This window comes from Geotrypetes seraphini, chromosome 9, assembly GCF_902459505.1.
Source record: "Geotrypetes seraphini chromosome 9, aGeoSer1.1, whole genome shotgun sequence".
Taxonomy (NCBI): Eukaryota; Metazoa; Chordata; class Amphibia; order Gymnophiona; family Dermophiidae; genus Geotrypetes; species Geotrypetes seraphini.
Window position 1 is genome coordinate 17,928,517 of NC_047092.1, and position 19,063 is coordinate 17,947,579.

Here is a 19,063-nt window from a genome sequence, read left to right on the forward strand (position 1 = left end):
AAGGATAGGGTTGGACTGTATATGAAAATCTTAATAAAGACACATTAAACGTTCTTTCATGCATACATAAGTGAAGGTAATTCACTAAAAGGTAAATGGACTTTTTGAAAATCTCCCCCATTCTTCCAGCAGACAGCTGATTCTTTGAGTTTGAGGGTAGAGAATGACACAGTGACAGAATTCATCACCGTTCCTACAGATAATCGTGGGAAACCAGCCCATGTCATTCTGTAATGTCTATCTCAGCCTCAGTCCTTTTACATCAGCATTTTTCAATGCAAGGCTTTTGAGGGTCAGTGGCTGGGCCCATTCATACTCTGATTCTTTCCTCTCTCCTTAAAGAATGACATGGGGATGGTTTCCCACAGTTAACAGCGGGGACGGAGACAAATTCTGTCACCATGTCAGTGGACTTATCAGTGTGGGTTACCGTTAAGATGTGTTATTTTATCACTAACTTGGTCCCTTTTAATGCAATGAGACCTAGTTACTAATAACCAAGGTAAACAGTAAAATAACTTTTCTTAACAGGAGCCCACATTGCTAACTTCCCCCCTTGAGCCTGTATAGGTATGTGTGACTCGCAAATGGAAGATTAGATTAGATTAGAAAAAAAAATGTCTCTAGAAATGGAAATCACTGCTATATATATATTAAAAGTGAGCCACGTATAGGATAAGCAAGCCATTGTGACATCACTGATGAGGTTGGGTCTTATTGGTGGAATGAGACATGACATCACAATATCTGCTCTGGATACCAGAGACTGTCATTCTTTAGTGTCTATCTCAGCCTCTGTCCTTCTACACCAGCATTCTTCAGTGCAAGGTTTAAGGGTAAGTGGCTGGGCCCATTCATACTCTGATTATTCCCTCTCTCCTTAAAGAATGACATGGGGATGGTTTCCCACAGTTAACCACAGGGACGGGGACAAATTCTGATTGAAGTTATCAGTGTGGGTTATCGTTAAGATATGTTGTGTTATTACTAACTTGTGCACATATAACACAGGCCCCTATTAATGCAATGATACCGGTAATAAACTGAAGTTAACAGTAAAATAACTTGTCTTAATAGGAGCCCACATTGATAACTTCCCCCTTAATTGCAGAAGAAAGAAATGTCTCTAGAAATGGAAATCACTGCTACATATAATAAAAGTTAGCCAAGTATTGTATAGGACAATTAAGCCATTGTGACATCACTGATGAGGTTGACTCTTATTGGTGAAATGAGGCATTATGACATCACAATATCTGCTCTGGATACCAGAGACTGCCATTCTTTAGAGTCCATCTCAGCCTCAGTCCTTCTATACCAGCATTCTTCAATGCAAGGTTTGAAGGGTCAGTGGTTGGGCCCATTCGTACTCCTATCCTTCCCTCTCTCCTTAAAGAATGACATGGGGATGGACAGGGACGGGAATGGTGATGAATTCTGTCACCATGTCATTCTCTATTTGTGGGGCTATCAGGATCTTGTTTGGCTGTGACTGCAGCTGCTTTTGCTGTCCTGTTCCCCCTATACTGGAAGCCACTGCGCTAAGCAGCTGCCTAGTTTGCCATCAGGGCCAGTTCAACAGTTAGTCAATTGCAGTCCTGACCACTCAAGTCTCTGAAAACATGTTCCCTTTGACGTATGACGTACACAGTAGATGACTTGTAGATTTATTATTATTTTTTTTTTTCATCAGATGAATAAGGATCAGTTCTCAAGGACATTTTGGGCCTGATCTGTTTCAAAAAGACTCATGGCATGGAACGCTGTTGAGAGGTATTGGATAAGATACACTGTGGAGAAAGATCACCTTTTTTTAACATAATGGGACCATTTTTCAAGTTGACTACTCTATAGCTGCATTGAATCACCTATGACGAAAAACATGTGTACACTGGGAAAAATGGATTCAAACTCTAAGAGGTGTTACCAAAAGAGGTGTTACCTTTATACTGCTCTCTAATCAATAGAAATCATTTGGGGAAACTTGGAATTGAAAGTGAGGTACATTAACACGGCATAAGACCATTTAAAATGTATATGTTTGGTTTGAAATGGTCTCTGCTAGCAGGATTGAACCTGTGATATGCTATACTTTTGTCCTGAAGGAATGCTGATACTTTAAATCCATTTCGTATCAAGCAAGCAACTACAGAAACAGCGTAAGCCAAAGAGCGGAGAGATCAGAAAAAGATACACACAGAAGTTGCCAAATAAATGCCGTGGTCTGAACAAAGACATCCCTTTCCCTATTTAATACTGTCAATCTCGTATCCCTTTCCCCAAGGGAAGCTTGTAGCAACAAGGTTCTCTATCAGAGGTAGATTTAGAAGTGATCAGTGATCCTTAGAAACATTGCCATTTATATGTCAACTGACTCCTCCGCTGATAATAACAGTTATACCGACCAATGGACCCTGCAGCCGTCGCTTGCACCGGCCTTCAGAACGATGGGCCAGTGACTGGAAAAGGTCCTTCAGCCTGACCATTTTTAGAAGTCAGATTGCTGTGATAACAGAAAGCCTCGTTTATGCAGAGAGATGCATGAGGCGGGTAGAAGGAGTTAACGGGGTTGCATTGCACTTCTCGGCAAGCGTCTTTCACTGGCTGAGACACGGCAAAGGCAGCCTGCGTGTATGCATGTTTGGACAGTTTGTGTGTGTGTGTGTGTGTGTGTGGGGGGGGGGGGGGGTTGGCTAGGGCTGCAAGCAGCAGTGCTCTGTATACTAGCTAGCATGTTAACCGTCCCTCTGAGGATCCAAGCAAGTATATCCTACAGCTTTGAGAATTAGCCTAGAATTGCTAGGCTAACATTTTTCCCCTAGCCTGTAGTTATATCTTTACTTACCAACCCAAAAACTGAGACCGGTTTTCAATTAGTCAGATCTGCAACAGTGGAAACAAAGATGCATAATATGCTTTCAACTCCCCATGTGCCACTATATCAAAAAGAGCTGTTTACATAGTCGGACACAGTGTAGGTTTGATGGACCTGCTGATTTTCTTCAGTGCAATGGGGATGCTGCGATCCGACTTTTTCATGTGCGTTCACACTGCTGCACCACATAAGCTTCTTTGGCCCTGGTACCATAATATTGCGCTCCATAAGTGAAAAGAGCGCAGTATATTTTGAAATTCAGACCCTAAAGGTAAAATGCAAAATTACGTAGGGCGGTGGTGACTGGCTATAGCTGTGTCTTCAGCTACCTGGGAGGGAAGAAATCAAAAGGGGCTGCAGGATGATAAGTTGTGGAGGACAGTCAGTTGTAAACTCGTTTCCAGGTGGCCAGAATTTGGGCACCCTTCATTTTCCCTTCCAGGGAGCCCAAGGTCCCTAGGCAGAGCTGTGCATGAGCCTTGGTTGAGGAGGACAAGAGCTGCTCTTGGTCTCAATCAAAGACATGGTAACGGCAGCTTAGAATAGATGTCATAAAGTATTTTGCAGTAACCCTCGTAACATTTGCTCTGCATTTTTTTCTTCCATCATTTTTGAGCAGTCTCGGGTCAGAAAAAGGGACGAGTCTTGTTAAATTTAAACCTTTCTGGGACAATGAATAAAAAAATTGGAACAATATTTATTAAAATAGAAAAATACACTTGTTTTATCATGGTACAGCTTTTAAAAAAAAATCTCCTTCGTTTTAACCTCTTTAAAGCTAAAACAAACATTTATCATTATTAAATGTTTCTCTCCCCTTCTACTGAATTAAAAAGCAAAATCTTGCCTACTTTCAAGTAGAGGCAGAATGTGGCTTTTTATCCCCTTAGTCGCATTAGACATCCCAGGGCTTCCCTTGAACCAGTCTTCTCTTTAGACGAGAAGATAGTCATCTTAAAACTCCCCCCAAACTTGAGAAGGATCTCAATGACTCCGTTTGCTTCTCTACAAGCAACGTGCAATGATTTCTGTCGTTTTATCGCAGCCCACGCTGGCATCCTTCTCTTCACCTTTCTCTCACTATCACCTACCGATTAAAGGTGGGCAGATAATTTAAGAATGAACACTGGAATCTATTTGGAATAATAAATATTTAAAGAAACTGTACATTGGAGGGTGTAGAGGAGTAACAATTTTTTTTTGTTCTTTTTTCTTCATTAATGCTAAAATAAAACGGTGATGGTGAAGGTTCACACAGAACAGAAGCTTTATAAACTTCACATCTAGCACCTTCTACCTGGAAGTATGGTTGTTCATAGGGTCGATGTTTGCAGCAGTCCTGGTGTAATGTGAAAGCATCTTTGCTCGCACTTTTGCACAACGCCCTTTCCCTCATCCTTTTTGCTCCTATGTATTTATGAATGTGTGGACAAAGTAAACATTTGCATATGTGTTTAAACATGATTCAGTCAGTCATCTGTTCCTCTCTGCATTAGGCTGGCGTATGAATATTTTGTGTGTGTGGATATATGTATGTACACATACATACATGCACAAACCCCCCCCCCCCCCCCATGGTCTCAAAATCTATTATTGTGGATTAATGATCAGCATATTTTGACACTATATTAATCTGTGGTTCTTTTTAATAAGATGGATTTTGGGCTGTTAATGACTACTGTTGATTTATTTTATGGCATCATCTGTAAATGACAACTACTGTCCTTCTGATTTCATTCTGTTCATTTTTATAAACTGTTTTGAAGTCTCATCACCCCAACCACCATCCCTACCTTCCCCTTAAATAGAATTTACAAGTTAGAAAATAGTTTTAAATTTTAATATAATCTGCTTCTCATATCAGCCCATAGATTCAATATATAAGCATATACAAGAAAAAAATTCCTTTCCCCCAAACTCTGTACAAAAGTTGCTGTCTTTTTTTTTTTTTTTTTTTTTCTGTTTGTGCATTCTATTGCATTTATAATAAGAAAAGAAGTCAGATTTGAGTTTCCTGTACCTTCTCCTTGGTGTGGGTCTGAATTATATAAGGTTCAGTGATAGTAGTCACTGTGGGATGCAGAGAATTGCCAATGCTGTTTTCTGTCCAGTGAGCCGCATGTGCTGGTTTGTAGGTGGTATAGTTCATATGATCATGAATAGTGGGCAGGATTACTGCCCCCTCACCTGGTACACCCGATGGAGGCCCGCTTGGTATGTCCTCATCCACTTGGATAATCTCTACAGTCCTTGCGGCTGCCACTGTGCTCCGCTGCTGATGCCGCTTACGGAGTTTGTAGAACACTATCAACATGGCTGCCGCAAGCAGTGTTACAGCAACAAAGCAGCCAATGATGATTTTGGTGGTCTTCATCACCTCATCCAGGCTGGTTTGCATTTTGTCATTGGTGTCTGATGTGGGAACTGCCACCTGTTTTGGTGTTTTGGTGGTCTGAATAAGTACTGTCGTGGAAGTGGTGTATGCTGGTTGATACCCTGTAGACGTTGTGGGCACTGGTTTAAATTTGGAGGAGATGACCTCTGGTGAGATCTCTGTTGTCTCTACTGTGACCGTTGTGAAGAAACTATAATTGGAAGTATTAAGCTCTGCCGTGCTGACGTTGAGATAGGCTGATGCATTGGAGTTCCCTGCCACGTTGGTAACCATGCATGTGTAAATGCCAGTGTCCGTGAGTAAAACATGGGAGAAATTGAGTGTCCCATCATTGAGCACAGATATCCGAGGATGATTGGAAGCATGGCTCAGTATTGTCCCATTGGGTAGCAGCCACCTAACAGAAGACATGGCAGGAGTTCGGCACTTAATTTCAGCCACTCGTCCTTCGGAAATGTTTAAATCCCTCGGGGCATCTATGATGAAAGGGGCAGAGCACTGGAAAGAAGTCTGGTCAACTTCCACCAAGTATTTCCCCCTCATATGCAGCGGGGAATGGCAGCGTCCACAGCATGTGGAGTTGGTGGGGATATACTCCCTCAGCCACCAGGACAACCACAGCACATCACAGTCACAGTCCCATGGGTTGTGGTGCAAATGTAACTCCACTAGATACCTCAGGGGCGCAAAAAGGTCATGCGGCAAAGAGGTCAGGTTATTGTGGGCTAGGTTCAACTCCACCAGAGATGTGAGGTCATCAAAGGCATTTCGCTCAATCCAACTGATCTGCGAGTTCATAATCCAAAGTTTTTTCAGAGATTTTAACCCATGGAAAGATCCTGGTTTGATTTCAGGAAAGTTATTCCCAGATATTTCCAGTTCCTCGAGCCCCACCAAGGGCGTGAGATTTGGCATGTCCCTTATGTTACACATTCCAAGATTAAGGTACTTCAGATTGTATAATCCCTCAAAAGCCCCCTCTGAAATATACTCCAACTTTTTAAGTTCTCCTAGGTCCAGGCGCATCAGGGAGGGAACTCTGTTGAATGCATATGAAGGAATGCTCTCAATGGGATTATTCCTGAGCCACAGTTCTCTCAATTTAGACAAATACTCAAAAGCTCCACTTGGGATGACAGTCAGCCAATTGTCAAACAATTCCAAGGTGTTGAGGCTGGCCAACCCATTGAAAGCACCAACTTCTATCTGCCGAATGGAGTTCCTTCCGAGCTGTAGGACCTCTAGGTGATGCAGATGTCGGAATGTGTCTGCTTGGATCATTTGGATATTGTTCTCCATGAGGTTAAGGTACCGGGTATTAGAAGGGATACCCAAAGGGACCTCAGAGAGGCTCCTTCGTGTGCAGACCACTTTACTAAATTGGTTACTGCATGAACAGACTGAGGGACAGCTCTGAGGCCCAGCTGAAGCTTCACACAGGATCCACGTTTGTGCCATGAGGTAGACTACTGAAAGCAGGGCGACATTCCAGGTGTGGTGCACAGGTACCTGCCGCAGGAGATTCATGATGTGGCATGTTCATAATTCACCATCGTCTGGGATTTTGGCACAGAAACAAGAACTTGGCCCTACCCCGGCATAAGCAAGCTACCGCTTCCTTTTTCCATCTAAAGAAGGACGGAGATGGTGAGCAGAAACATAAAAAAAAGGTATTTGTGTATATTTCCTTTTAAAAAGACAATGAGGTAAAATGCACCTACCTCGAGAGGGAGTGAAATGTATGTGCAGTCCTCTGTAGATAAATCCCTCCGGATGGAGTCCTACTGCATTTATCTCCCTTCAGATTTTTTTTTTCTATTAGGTGTTCTTTTTTATTTTTTTAATTAATAAAGAAGAGAAGAACTGAAGAAGAAAAAAAAAGACAAAATGGCTTCTAGTAAATCCAAAGCTGAAGCAGTATTAAGAGAAACCGATTAGAGGTAAGGCCCACTTAGCTATGCAGGTGCATCGTTCCCCTCTGCCCTAGGGAGCAGAGCCATCGACACTTCAAGTATTTGCCCTTGGATCCCAGGTCTGGATGTTGCAGTCAGACGATAAAGACGCTCCATTTCTGCAGGCAACAGAACGGGGAAGAATAAAAAGAGAGAAATTCCTTTTGCCCAAAAAAAAAAAAGGGTTCCTCTTCCTACCACCGTTTCTCCTTAAATTGCTATATTCTTCTTATCCTCTCTTTATTTCTTTTGCTCTTTCTCCCACTCCAGTATCCTTCTGCTGCTCGCTGCAAAAAGTGTAGTGGTTTGTTGTTTGCTCAAACCGATTAGCTGCACATTGCAGTCATTAGATTTTCCCTTTTCTTTCCTCCTTGCTCTTTCTGTCGCTCTACTCTTTAAAAAAAAAAAAACACCAAAAAAACCCCACCAAAACCTAGCTTAGCTTTTCAGCTAGTAGATGCAGCAGGAGCAGCTGCAGCCTTCCACTTGCACAGTTAGTAATAATTCGTCAATTTCTCGAAAAGGGGAGGGGGGGAACGCAGCAATGTGGAGGAGGACCGGTAGAAAGTACGCTGCCCTGAAGATAGGAGTGGTGGGGGGGGGAGAAGGAGGGAAAAAAAAGCAGGCAGAAACACACATTAATGACAAGCCCTTGCTTTGAAATAGATCGACCGGAGATGCAGAGCCCCACGCTGCCCGGCTTCCTTTCGCCTTCCAAAGCTCCCAGTGTTGCTTCTTTTGTTTTGAGGTAGAGAGTTGTGATGTTAGCCTGTTGTTGCCTTTAATGTCTGTCCTGCCCGTTGACTGCAGTGGCCTTGGTGCCACCACCAGAAGCAGCATGAACAGCACCGGAGCCCGGTAACATTTCTCTTTTTTAACTGTCCCTCTATCTGCCGTCTCGCTCCGTATTGGCGGCGTTGCGAGCAGCAGCCGAGTGGGCTGCTCTCTCATCCTTTTGTCCTTCAGTCAGAATGGGAATGTACTGCTGACGCATACTGTTCGAAGCTCAACATTAGCCTGATGCAGTGCTCTTCTGTATTAACACGTCCACACCACCCCCCCCTTTCCCTCTAGGGGTTAATGCTGAACATATCTAGATAACTTGCACGATCCTCTGCCGAAGGGAACCCCCTTCTCTGAGGGGGGGGGGGGTTGTTTCATTTTGCTTTTGTGAAGTGTTTTTTTAATGTTGTTTCTCTCCCCCCCCTCCCTCCCCAGGAAGATGGAGAGGAGATGTGCAACGAGAGCGCTGGAGAGCCACTAGGAGTTTTCGGAGCGCTGGCTCTGCAGTCTTTACAGCTATTTTGCTTCCCGTTTGAGGAAGACGCAGGGAAGCAGCTGATAGGCCAAGCCGGGGCAAAGAGAAAGTGGGCTGCAGTGATTTAAAATCCTGGATACAGATATCCTTTTCCCGTCTTTTTGGTCCATCCTCCCTGGGCTTCTGTTGGGATAATCGCAGAATTGATGGTTCGGCCGCCTGCAGCCAAACAGCCCGGATTGGTCAGAATCCTGCCAGTGCGACGTCACTACCACCAAATGCTGAGCTGGCTTCTCTTTTGAAGGCAGGGACAACCTTCTCCCAAGTTAGAAGCAGCACACCAAGAGAGAGGGAAGCAGTGCACGGCAGCATGGAAAATATAGTCATCACTTGGACAGACTCCACATCATTTAAATGTAAATTCATCTCTCCCCCCCTCCCCTCTGAGTGTTCACCATTGCTCTGTCAGTGCTGGTGCATTCCAGTGAAGTACAGGACAGCTCTGCTTGCTTGGTGGCTTTCTTTGGGAATTTTTTTTTTTTTTTTTTAACATTCTATAGACTCACTTTGGGAAAGTTTATTTTTGGGGAGGGAGGAGGAGCAGAGGAGGTTGGGAGATGAGAGAGGATTGTGCTTGCTTCGGAGTGCGTTGTGGCTTTGGTTCTCTTGCACACACGCTTGAAATACTCACAGTGTGTTAAGGGGCTGCTACCATGGCATGTCCACTGCCGAGTATAGGAGCGTGCAAATCTACCAGGGGCTCAGTGTTTGTAAGATGCTCGCTGAATGTGTCTGGAGAAAGAAATATTTGCAGCTGCCCGTTTCTTTCTCTCGGGGAGCAATACAAAACAATGTGTCTGAGCTTCCTTCATACCCATAAGCAAGCCTGTTCAAGGTTGATTAAAGCTACTGCTTTTTATTTATCCTCTCCTGTACCCTACTGTTTTTTTAAAAACAGGAATTTGACTTAAATATTTAAAAACTAGTGCCAGAGCCTAAGGGGTGATGTGTATCTGAAGTGTTAGAGCTGTACTTTTATGGTTAAATTTTATTTGGGGGATGAAAATGAATAATACTCCCAGCGGGTTGGCATACTGTGGAGAGAGTTTTTTTTTTTTTTTAAACACTATAACCTGGATTGTGCTCACTTCCAATGTATACGTTTCCAGTTGCTGCAGATTTCCTTGGCTTTAATTATTTTTGGATCGGGCAGGAAGCAGATCTTCCCTCTGTGCTTTATACCGGGCATCTAGGGTGGTAAGAGATGTAATTTTTAATGCGTGTCTCACGCTCTTGCCCCCTTTTGGTGGGATCAGATGAATAAGATACAGTTTGCTGAATGTCTTAATTCACCAGGCAGTGTTTCAATAAGGGCTTTGTAAAAACAGCAAATTAAGCTTTAGACTAGAGAGAGCCAGGAGCTACTCTCTTTCTTCAGAGGCATTTGCTTTTTTCAATCTGGATTGCTGATTTATAAGAAGATCATTTCTGCCGGTGCATTTACTCTCTTCATCGTTGGTCTGTGGAATCTCAACTACTTCACGGCTGTAAACCGCTGCTATCTGTGCATATGTGAAGAGGCGGAAAGAATGTCAACCTCCCCCAAAGGAAAGCTCAGGTTTTATGCAGCTGTGAACCACTGTTTGAGCATCATGCCTTCTCATTGGTATACTTTAGGTCTTGCCAGCTTGGGTTAATGGTTAAATCATTCTGTCTTTTGTTATCACTGCAGAGTTGGAAACAGAGAGAGGACAGGATGTGTTATCCAGAACCAATGCTAGCAGACCATGATGGTCCTCATCTACTGATCGTAGCTTAAGAGAAAGCCAAGAGCTAGTTTATTAGATCAAAAATATTCCTTAAATAAAGTACCAGAAGGGCCCAAGCATGTAAGCAAAGGCCTTGTTTAGCATCTATTGATCAAATCATGTTATTAAAGAACCTTATATCCAGGTACAACAGTAAGCTATGAATAAAGGATCTTTTTTGTAGTACAATATTTTACACATTGTTACACGAACATATATATATTAATGGTCTTGTCCTTCTGCATAGTCAACACCATATTCCATTAGCAATAGCAAATGATGACTGATATCTAGAGTTTCTTGTTTGGGGTTTTTAACTGATCAACACTGGAAACACATCACTTCCCAAGTTCTTTCTCCTCCACTTTATTGCTTGCCTTGGATTCTCAGCTCTATTTTCCATGCTGACGACTTCTCAGCTGCACAAGGTCTCAGCCAATGATGGATCTTCATCCCCATCTTGTTGACTCCGCTGTACTCAAAGAGTAAAAAGTCAGGATGAGCAAAGATGAGGAGTTTGGAAGTGGCATGTTTAGAAAATTGAGGGCAAACTGTTCGGGGAGGGGAGGAAAAGATATGGGATAGGTGAGGGAAGAAGATTCTAGTTAATGAAGAGTGTTAGGTGGATGGGGATGTGGGTATTGTTTTGTTTGGTAGTACATAATAACATAAGAACTGCCATCTCCAGATCAGACCTTAGATCCATCAAGTCCAGTGATCCGCTCACGCGGAGGCCCAGCCAGGTGTAACCTGGCAAGAAAAAACCTCCCCAAAAATTCAGTCACCAGTATCCTTCTATGCATCTTTCGAGGAGATGTGCATCTAACTTGCCCTTAAAACCAAGAACGGTGGGTTCCGCAGCAACCTCCACTGGGAGAGCGTTCAAGGTGTCCATCACTCGCTGCGTGAAGCAGAACTTCCTGGCATTTGTCCTGGGCTTTGTTGTAGAAATACATGTACCGTATGTACTCAAATATAAGACGATCCAAATATAAGTCGAGGTACCCTTATTCCTCCCAAAAAGGTTGGCTCGAATATAACAAATCCCAAAAGCAAAATACAAAAAAATCACAACTAACAGTTGCAAAAATCAAAACAAAATATTCTTCAAAATATGAGACTGAATAAATACATCAATTATCTAGCATATTTCATAAAAGGTTAGATAGTTGGTGGCAAAGAGGAAAGGCCTCAGACCACATACCAGCCCAATGGCCGTTCAGCCAGTACGGACAACAGTTTCAATCACTGGCCTTCTTCCACCACCCATAATTATTGTGCAAAAATCATGCTTTGCAAAGTTACACTTTAAAGTGCATGAAAACTATCAAAATGTGAAAATCCACTTATCTTAGTGGTATCGGGCAACTTGTTCTAGAAGCTCATTCTGATTTCTCACGAGCCCGTTTCGCAACTTCTTCTTCAGAGAAGCAGAACACATACAAGTCGTGGGACCAGGACGTGACATCAAAAGGGTGTCGAGCAGCAGGTGGGGAATGCTACTTGCTCTGGCGAACATGCCAAGAGATATGTGGGGGCAGGGGGAGTGCAAGGCGTGGTGGGGAGACTGGGGTGCACACAGCGTGGCGGGGAAGAGTGGAAGGTGCACGGTGCACCAGGGAAGAGTAACATAGTAGATGACAGCAGATAAAGACCCGAATGGTCCATCCACTCTGCCCAACCTGATTCAATTTAAATTTTTTTTTAATTTTTCCTTCTTAGCTATTTCTGGGCAAGAATCCAAAGCTCTACCCGGTACTGTGCTTTGGTTCCAACTGCCAAAACCTACTCCATCCCATCTAAACCCTCCCAGCCATTGAAGCCCTCTCCAGCCCATCCTCCCCCAAACGGCCATATACAGACACAAACTGTGCAAGTCTGCCCAGTACTGGCCTTAGTTCAATATTTAGTATTATTTTCTGATTCTAGTTCCTCTGTGTTTATCCCACGCTTTTTTGAACTCTGGCACCGTTTTCCTCTCCACCACCTCTCTCGGGAGCGCATTCCAGGCATCCACAACCCTCTCCGTAAAGTAGAATTTCTTAATATTGCTCTTGAATCTACCACCCGTCAACCTCAAATTATGTTACATTACATTAGGGACTTCTATTCCGCCTATACCTTGTAGTTCAAGGTGGATTACAAAAGAGCTAACTGGACATTTCCAGTGAAGTTACAACAGTATTGGTTGGGGGTTTTTTTGGTTACAAAGGAGGAGAGGTAGCTGGATTAATTCCGGAAGAACTTGCAAATTGGATATTAAATTGACTGTATGTTACTGTGTGATATAACAAATAGATTACAGTTAGAGTACAAATAAGATTACATTACATTTCAGGGATCTGAATACTTGGTTGGTGTTTTGGGGAGGAAGAGATTATTTAAGTGGAGGTTTTGGGGAGAATTTATCTAGGAGGAGGGGGAAGGGTTGGGTTAAGATATCTGGATAAATTTTTTGAAAAGTAGAGTTTTGATTTCTTTTCGAAAAGTTTTAAAGTCGCCCATTGCCGTCAACAGGTTGGAGATGGAGTGGTCCTATGGTTTTACCATTTTCCTTTCTCTGGAAAAGATTTTGTTCTACGTAATAGGGGGCGCATGGTGCGGCGATTCCAGGTTCCACCTTCCCTTGCTATGCCACTGCATGCATAGGTCTCATTCCTTAAACACATACACATGCTTATGTATGGTACTGTGCTGCTTCTGTTCATATGCCCAGAAAGGTTTGGACAATTTCCTAGAGGAAAAGTTCATAGTAAGTTACTGAGAAAGACATGGGGGAAGCCACTGCCTGCCCTGGATCGTTGGAATGTTGCTACTCTTTGGGATTCTAGAATCTTGTTATTCTTTGGGATTCCGGAATCTTGCTCTTCTTTAGGATTCTATATGGAATGTTGCTACTCTTTGGAATTCTGGAATCTGCTTACTCTAAGATAATGGAATATTGCTACTCCTTGGGTTTTTGTCAGGTACTAGGGACCTGGATTGGCCATGGTGAGAACGAGCTACTGGGCTGTCTGACCCATTAAGGCTATTTTTATGCCCAGTCTTCCTCTCCTCCAGCCAGCTATGCCCACTTAGTAAAGTTCTTGCATTTGTTGCTTTCTTAACTTGCAGCTTCACATTTTCCCCTTCATTCTTCTTATATTCTTACTCCTCCTTTTAAAATTTCCTTTCCCCCCACTCTGGTCACTAGACACTCACTGGTTCCCTAGCCGACTCCAAGGCTCAGTTCCTCCCACAGCCCTTGCATCTCAACCCCAAGAAGCTGCAACCCTATCTTGCTTAATGGTTGGGCCAGCCTTAGTCCTACCGGCCTCTCTATCTTCCTCTCTCCCAAGCAAAATCCCCAGTTAATCTCCCTCATAGCCCAACCCTACTAGTCTCGCCCCTCCATCCCAGTGCTACCTGTTTCTGCCTTCTTTGTGGTTTCAATAATCTCTGTCCTAACCATATGAGAGTCATTCTTAGCTCTAAAGAATTGTCCCAGTACATTATTTAAAACAAACAAATATGCCAACAAATTGACAAACTAATCAATTTTATCCTAGCCTACTTCTTGTAGTACTTGGGTATAATTTTTTAGCAAGTACGGTTTACATCTTTTGAAGCAGTTTATTCATGGAGGTCTTTGCAAGAAGTGTGTAAAGTTGTACATCACAAGCAACATCCCTTTCAGTGAAACCACATTTGAGCCTTTTTTTTATTTGACTTTGCAACAGTGAATTTGTTTAGATTTATATTTATTAAATGTTTGTAAATCTGCCTTTATCCAAGGCAGGTAACAGTAAAACGTCCTATACATGCAGTCATTAAAAAAAAATTGCTCTCAATTTGCGTTGTACAAGGAGAGTGCAAGCAGCTGTGGCCTTCAAGACGTCAATTGACATTTGTTGTGTTTTGATTTTTCAAAATACTGTAGTCGGTCCGTTTTTGCTGTGACAGCAGTTTTTGGGAACTCTTTCCTCAACGCTGCAATTGTTTATAGATTTCTGTAGATTGATGACATCAAACGCCTGGACCAGTTCAGCAAATTCCACGCTTCTACCTCATTCCTCTTTGATACTTCACTCAGTGCAATCCACATGAAGCAAGATACGTCTTCAAGGAGTTCCACGCACATAGCGAGGACTCTATCCAGGTGCTGTACAGATAGATTCAGCTGGTCTTGTACTTTTGGGTCAGCATTTCAAGGATGTGATATTCTGGGGAGGACATTGTGTACTGAATTCATTGTTTTCATCACTTTTACAGTGCAAGGTGTTTTTTTTTTTTTTCCTGTTTCAGTTCTTCAATGGGGGATTGGAATATCCTTATGAGAGTGCATGTACCAGAGAATCCATTTCACTGAAGTTGTCATCATTTTTTATTTTTGCCTTGGAACAAAAAGAAATTTTAAAAGCTGAAAACATCTGAAGCAGATTGTAATTCCAGAGAACGATGACAGCCAGCGTGCCTCAATATAAGAGAACAGTTTTCTCTATACGGTATCCACAAATTTGCAGTAATTTTTCAAGAGCTTAATATGGACAGTGTAGATGACGTACAGGTACTCGTCGACTTACAACCTATTCAGGTTATGACTGTTTGACTTTACGACGCTTTTACTAGTTTCCCCCGCCAGCTGTTAGCAGCCCCAGTCTCCCGCACTCCCAAGTCTCGCTATGCAGCAGTAATACTATAAAGAGGAGGAGGCGCCACAATGAATGTTCACCACAAAGGGATTGTGCTGTGCTTGACTTAGAAAGTAAGAAAATGTTGATAAAATATTACTTTAAGATGATTACAATATCATTACCCAGTCTAATACAGTATTCTTACCTTAGTTTAACATATGTCCCAATCAACTTATGACCTCTCAGTCAGAATCAATTATGGTCGTAAGTCAATGAGTACCTGTAATTGTAAAAGTTCAGGAGACTTCTCTCAATGTTCTCATCAAGATGGAAACAATATTTAAAAATATGTGTTGGACAACCCACCCCAGTCAAAATCCCTTTTCTGCATTGGCTTCAGTTTCAACATTCCTCCATATTAGAACATAAGAATTGCCGCTGCTGGGTCAGACCTGTGGTCCATCGTGCCCAGCAGTCCGCTCATGCGGCGGCCCTTAGGTCAAAGACCAGTGCCCTAACTGAGACTAGCCTTACCTGCGTACGTTCTAGTTCAGCAGGAACTTGTCTAACTTTGTCTTGAATCCCTGGAGGGTGTTTTACCCTATAACAGCCTCCGGAACTGCATTCCAGTTTTCCTCCACTCTCTGGGTGAAGAAGAACTTCCTTACGTTTGTACGGAATCTATCCCCTTTTAACTTTAGAGAGTACCCTCTCATTCTCACTACCTTGGAGAAGGTGAACAACCTGTCTTTATCTACTTCAGTACCTTGAATGTTTTGATCATGTCCCCTCTCAGCCTCCTCTTTTCAAGGGAGAAGAGGCCCAGTTTCTCTAACCTTAACCATTTTAGTCGCTCTTCTCTGGACCCTTTCAAGTAGTACCGTGTCCTTCTTCATGTACGGCGACCAGTGCTGGACGCAATATTCCAGGTGAGGGTGCACCATTGTCCTGTACAGCGGCATGATAACCATCTCCGATCTGTTCGTGATCCCCTTCTTTATCATTCCTAGCATTCTGTTCACCCTTTTCTCCGCTGCCGCACATTGCGTGTACGGCTTCAACAACTTGTCGATCAGAACTCCCAAGTCTCTTTCCAGGGAGGTCTCTCCGTATCTTCGGATGTTCTACCAGCAAATAGAGACGTAAGCCTTATGGTCTTTAAATGCCTTCATTTTCTATCTAGTCTGCCTATCCACACCTTCTGTTATCCCTTCCTCTCCCTGAGAGATTCAGTGGATCCTTGGATCAGGCTTTCTTGAATTCAAATTCTGTAGCAAATGATTTTCATTCTCAGAATTTGTGTACAAGAATTCTTCACCCCTAATCTGTACTGTTCCCTCGGGCTTTTGCAGCCCAAATGTATGACCCTGCATTTCTTTTAGCATGAAATATTAGCTCCAAATTGTGGACCATTGCTCAAGTTTGACATGATAAACTTACAAGCCCTGAACTGGAGGGAACATTCTTTGCTTTATTGTCTAGCTGTGCTACCAATGGCTTGCTTTTATCATAGTATTTATGTTGAATCAATTTTTATTATCAAATAACAGAAAACAAACCAACAAGCAAGAACCACAGTAACAAAGGAGAACAATCAGATACATAATATCGGATTCAACACCCCACCCACCCCACCCCCTCCCCAAACCCCCTAATCTGAAGCACAGAAGAATCCTAGTGCAGTAGGCTTGGACTCAGATAACCCACTGCCAAAGATAAAGAGTGAACTCCAACACTGAGAAAAAATAAATAAATTAAAAAAAAAAAAAAAAAAAGAAGAAAGAGAGAACGAGAAGAGAGGGAAGAGAAAAGAAAAAGTATGCCTGGTGCCCTCTCAAGGATGAAAACAAGCCCGGGTCTCAGAGAGAATTACAATGAATTCAGAATGTCACTTCGAGCCCGTGGTGATAATGAAAAAAGGTAAGAATCCCAGATCCGAAGAAACTGGCGCTTTCTTCGCAAGCTAAAAGACGCATCCTTCCGCTCCAGCAGCAGCAGAGCATGCAAACGATTCCTCCAAGCCCAGAAGGAGGGCAAAGTATCACCAATCCAAACAGATAGAATCACCTTCTTCCCCAAGACACCCACCCTTCTCATAAACTGCCGCTGACCCGAATCAGATAAACAAAAGGCCTCATACTTGTCCAGCAGGAGACCAGCTGCCGAATAGGGAAGCTTATTACCGAAAATACGCTCCACATAAGATAAAACCTGCCTCCAAAAAAGTTTAATTTTCACACAGGACCAAAAGGCATGGATAAATGAATGGGGTTGCTGGAGGCACTTGGGACACAACGGAGAATCCGTATAACCGGAATAATATAACTGACTTTTCGTAAAATAGCCCCGATGAAGTACCCTAAATTGATACTCCCGGAGATCTGCATTAATAGACACTCCCGGAATTCTGGAAATCAAAGAAGGGAGATCCAAAGCGTCCCGAGCTATCCCCAAATCTTGACACCAACGAGCATGTAGTACAGCACGATCAGTCGGTCCCAACCAACGCTGGAGATCTTTATAAAGACCTGAAACCGTAAACCCAGTCTCCAAATATTGATCCAGCAGTGCCGCAAATCTGTCCTCAATAGGGAACGCCAAAGCGGCTCGGGGGAGAGATCGAATATAATGATGAAGTTGCCGAAACGCAAGAAAATCACCCACAGAAAAAACTCCAGACCGGACTAAAGCATCCCAAGACATTAAGGAGCCATCAGCCTGGAGAACATGGGCAAGCAGCGTATAATCCCGGGATGCCAGTTTACGAAAACTAGCATTCTCCATACCAGGGCTGAATTGCAGATTCCCCTGAATAGGTAAGTATCTAGTAATCAAGGGAGTACCATTCCAAAAGTTCAACACATAAGACCAGATGACGCGTAGAGAGTGCAACTACAAACTTCCCCGAAGTGGCACCGGTAAGGCAGAACGAGGCAACTGCACCAAGGACAGAATATGCCAAGGGGCAAAAAAATCCTTCTCATACGGTTTCGGAGTAAAATCCTGACGATCCGAAAGCCACTCCCCCAAATAACGCAACAAACAGGCCGCATTGTATAACCGGAACTGCGGTAACCCCATTCCCCCACCTTCCCACGCGCCAAACAGGTAACGCAACGCCACCCGTGGCCGTCGTCCCCCCCAACAGAATCTAGAAAGCATAGAATGTAATTTAGTAATATCCCGTTTCAAAAGCCATAAAGGGAGTAACTGCAAAGTATAAAGCCATTTTGGAAAAAGGACCATGTTAAACAAATGGATCCTGCCTAACAAGGACAGAGGAAGAGGAGACCAACGAGCAAAACACTCAGCCGAAGAACTAAACAAAGAGTCAATGTTGACGCGATATAACGCCGAAGTACAAGGCGTCAATAAGATCCCTAAATAACGAAACGAAGAGGAAGCCCATTGAAGCGGGAAGGGCCCAGGCCAAGAGTCCCGTAAAGACGAGGACGTGGCCAACGCTAGAGATTTGTCAAGATTTAGCTTAAAACCAGAATAATCTCCATATTCTTGAAAAGTGGCCATCAGATTGGAAAGAAATACAATGGGATCTGAGATATGGACCAGAAGATCATCCGCAAAAGCTGAGATCTTAAATTCGGAAAAACCAATTCGAATACCCGAAATAGCTCTATTAAGCTGAATATCACGGATCAAAGGGTCCAATGACAGAGCAAAGAGCAATGGAGAAAGGGGACAGCCCTGACGCGTGCCACGACGGATGGGAAAAGAAGGAGAACAAAATCCATTGTCCCAAACAAAGGCTGTAGGGGAATGATAAAGCACCCGAACCGCATCCTGAAAGAACCCCGTTATGCCATACCGAGTTAAAACCTCAAATAAGAAGTTCCAAGAGACCCAGTCGAAGGCCTTTTCAGCATCAAAGCTGACCAAAAGGGAAGGTAGATGGTTCCTCTCCACAAATTCCAAAGAAGCCAGTATGGATCTAATGTTTTTCACACTAGTGCGCCCCTTCACAAATCCCACCTGAGGGGAAGCAATCAAATCAGGAAGAACACGAGCCAATCGATTAGCCAAAACCTTGGCGAACAATTTGGCCTCCACATTCAACAGCGAAATAGGGCGGTAAGAAGAAGAAAGGGCAGCATCCCTATGAGGCTTCAATAGCACGACTATTTGAGCAGAGGAGAGAGATTCC

The 19,063-nt window shown here is 43.3% G+C and overlaps 2 protein-coding genes across 2 annotated transcripts in view; one reads left to right on the plus strand and one right to left on the minus strand.

The window, feature by feature from the left end:
• SND1 (staphylococcal nuclease and tudor domain containing 1) overlaps positions 1-19,063 on the plus strand; it is a 1,352,488-nt gene that overhangs the window by 835,402 nt on the left and 498,023 nt on the right. The gene's annotated exons all lie outside the window — the stretch shown is intronic.
• LRRC4 (leucine rich repeat containing 4) lies at positions 4,814-7,597 on the minus strand. The gene is made up of 2 exons (XM_033959406.1): positions 6,992-7,597; positions 4,814-6,898 (listed from the first exon to the last, which is right to left on the minus strand). Exon 2 carries the CDS (start codon positions 6,795-6,797, stop codon positions 4,875-4,877), a length of 1,923 nt encoding a protein of 640 aa, XP_033815297.1. The 5' UTR covers positions 6,798-6,898; positions 6,992-7,597; the 3' UTR covers positions 4,814-4,874.

Bases quoted from the DNA above. Each gene is read 5' to 3' on its own strand.
- LRRC4 (XM_033959406.1), bottom strand. From the start codon at position 6,797: ATGAATCTCCTGCGGCAGGTACCTGTGCACCACACCTGGAATGTCGCC.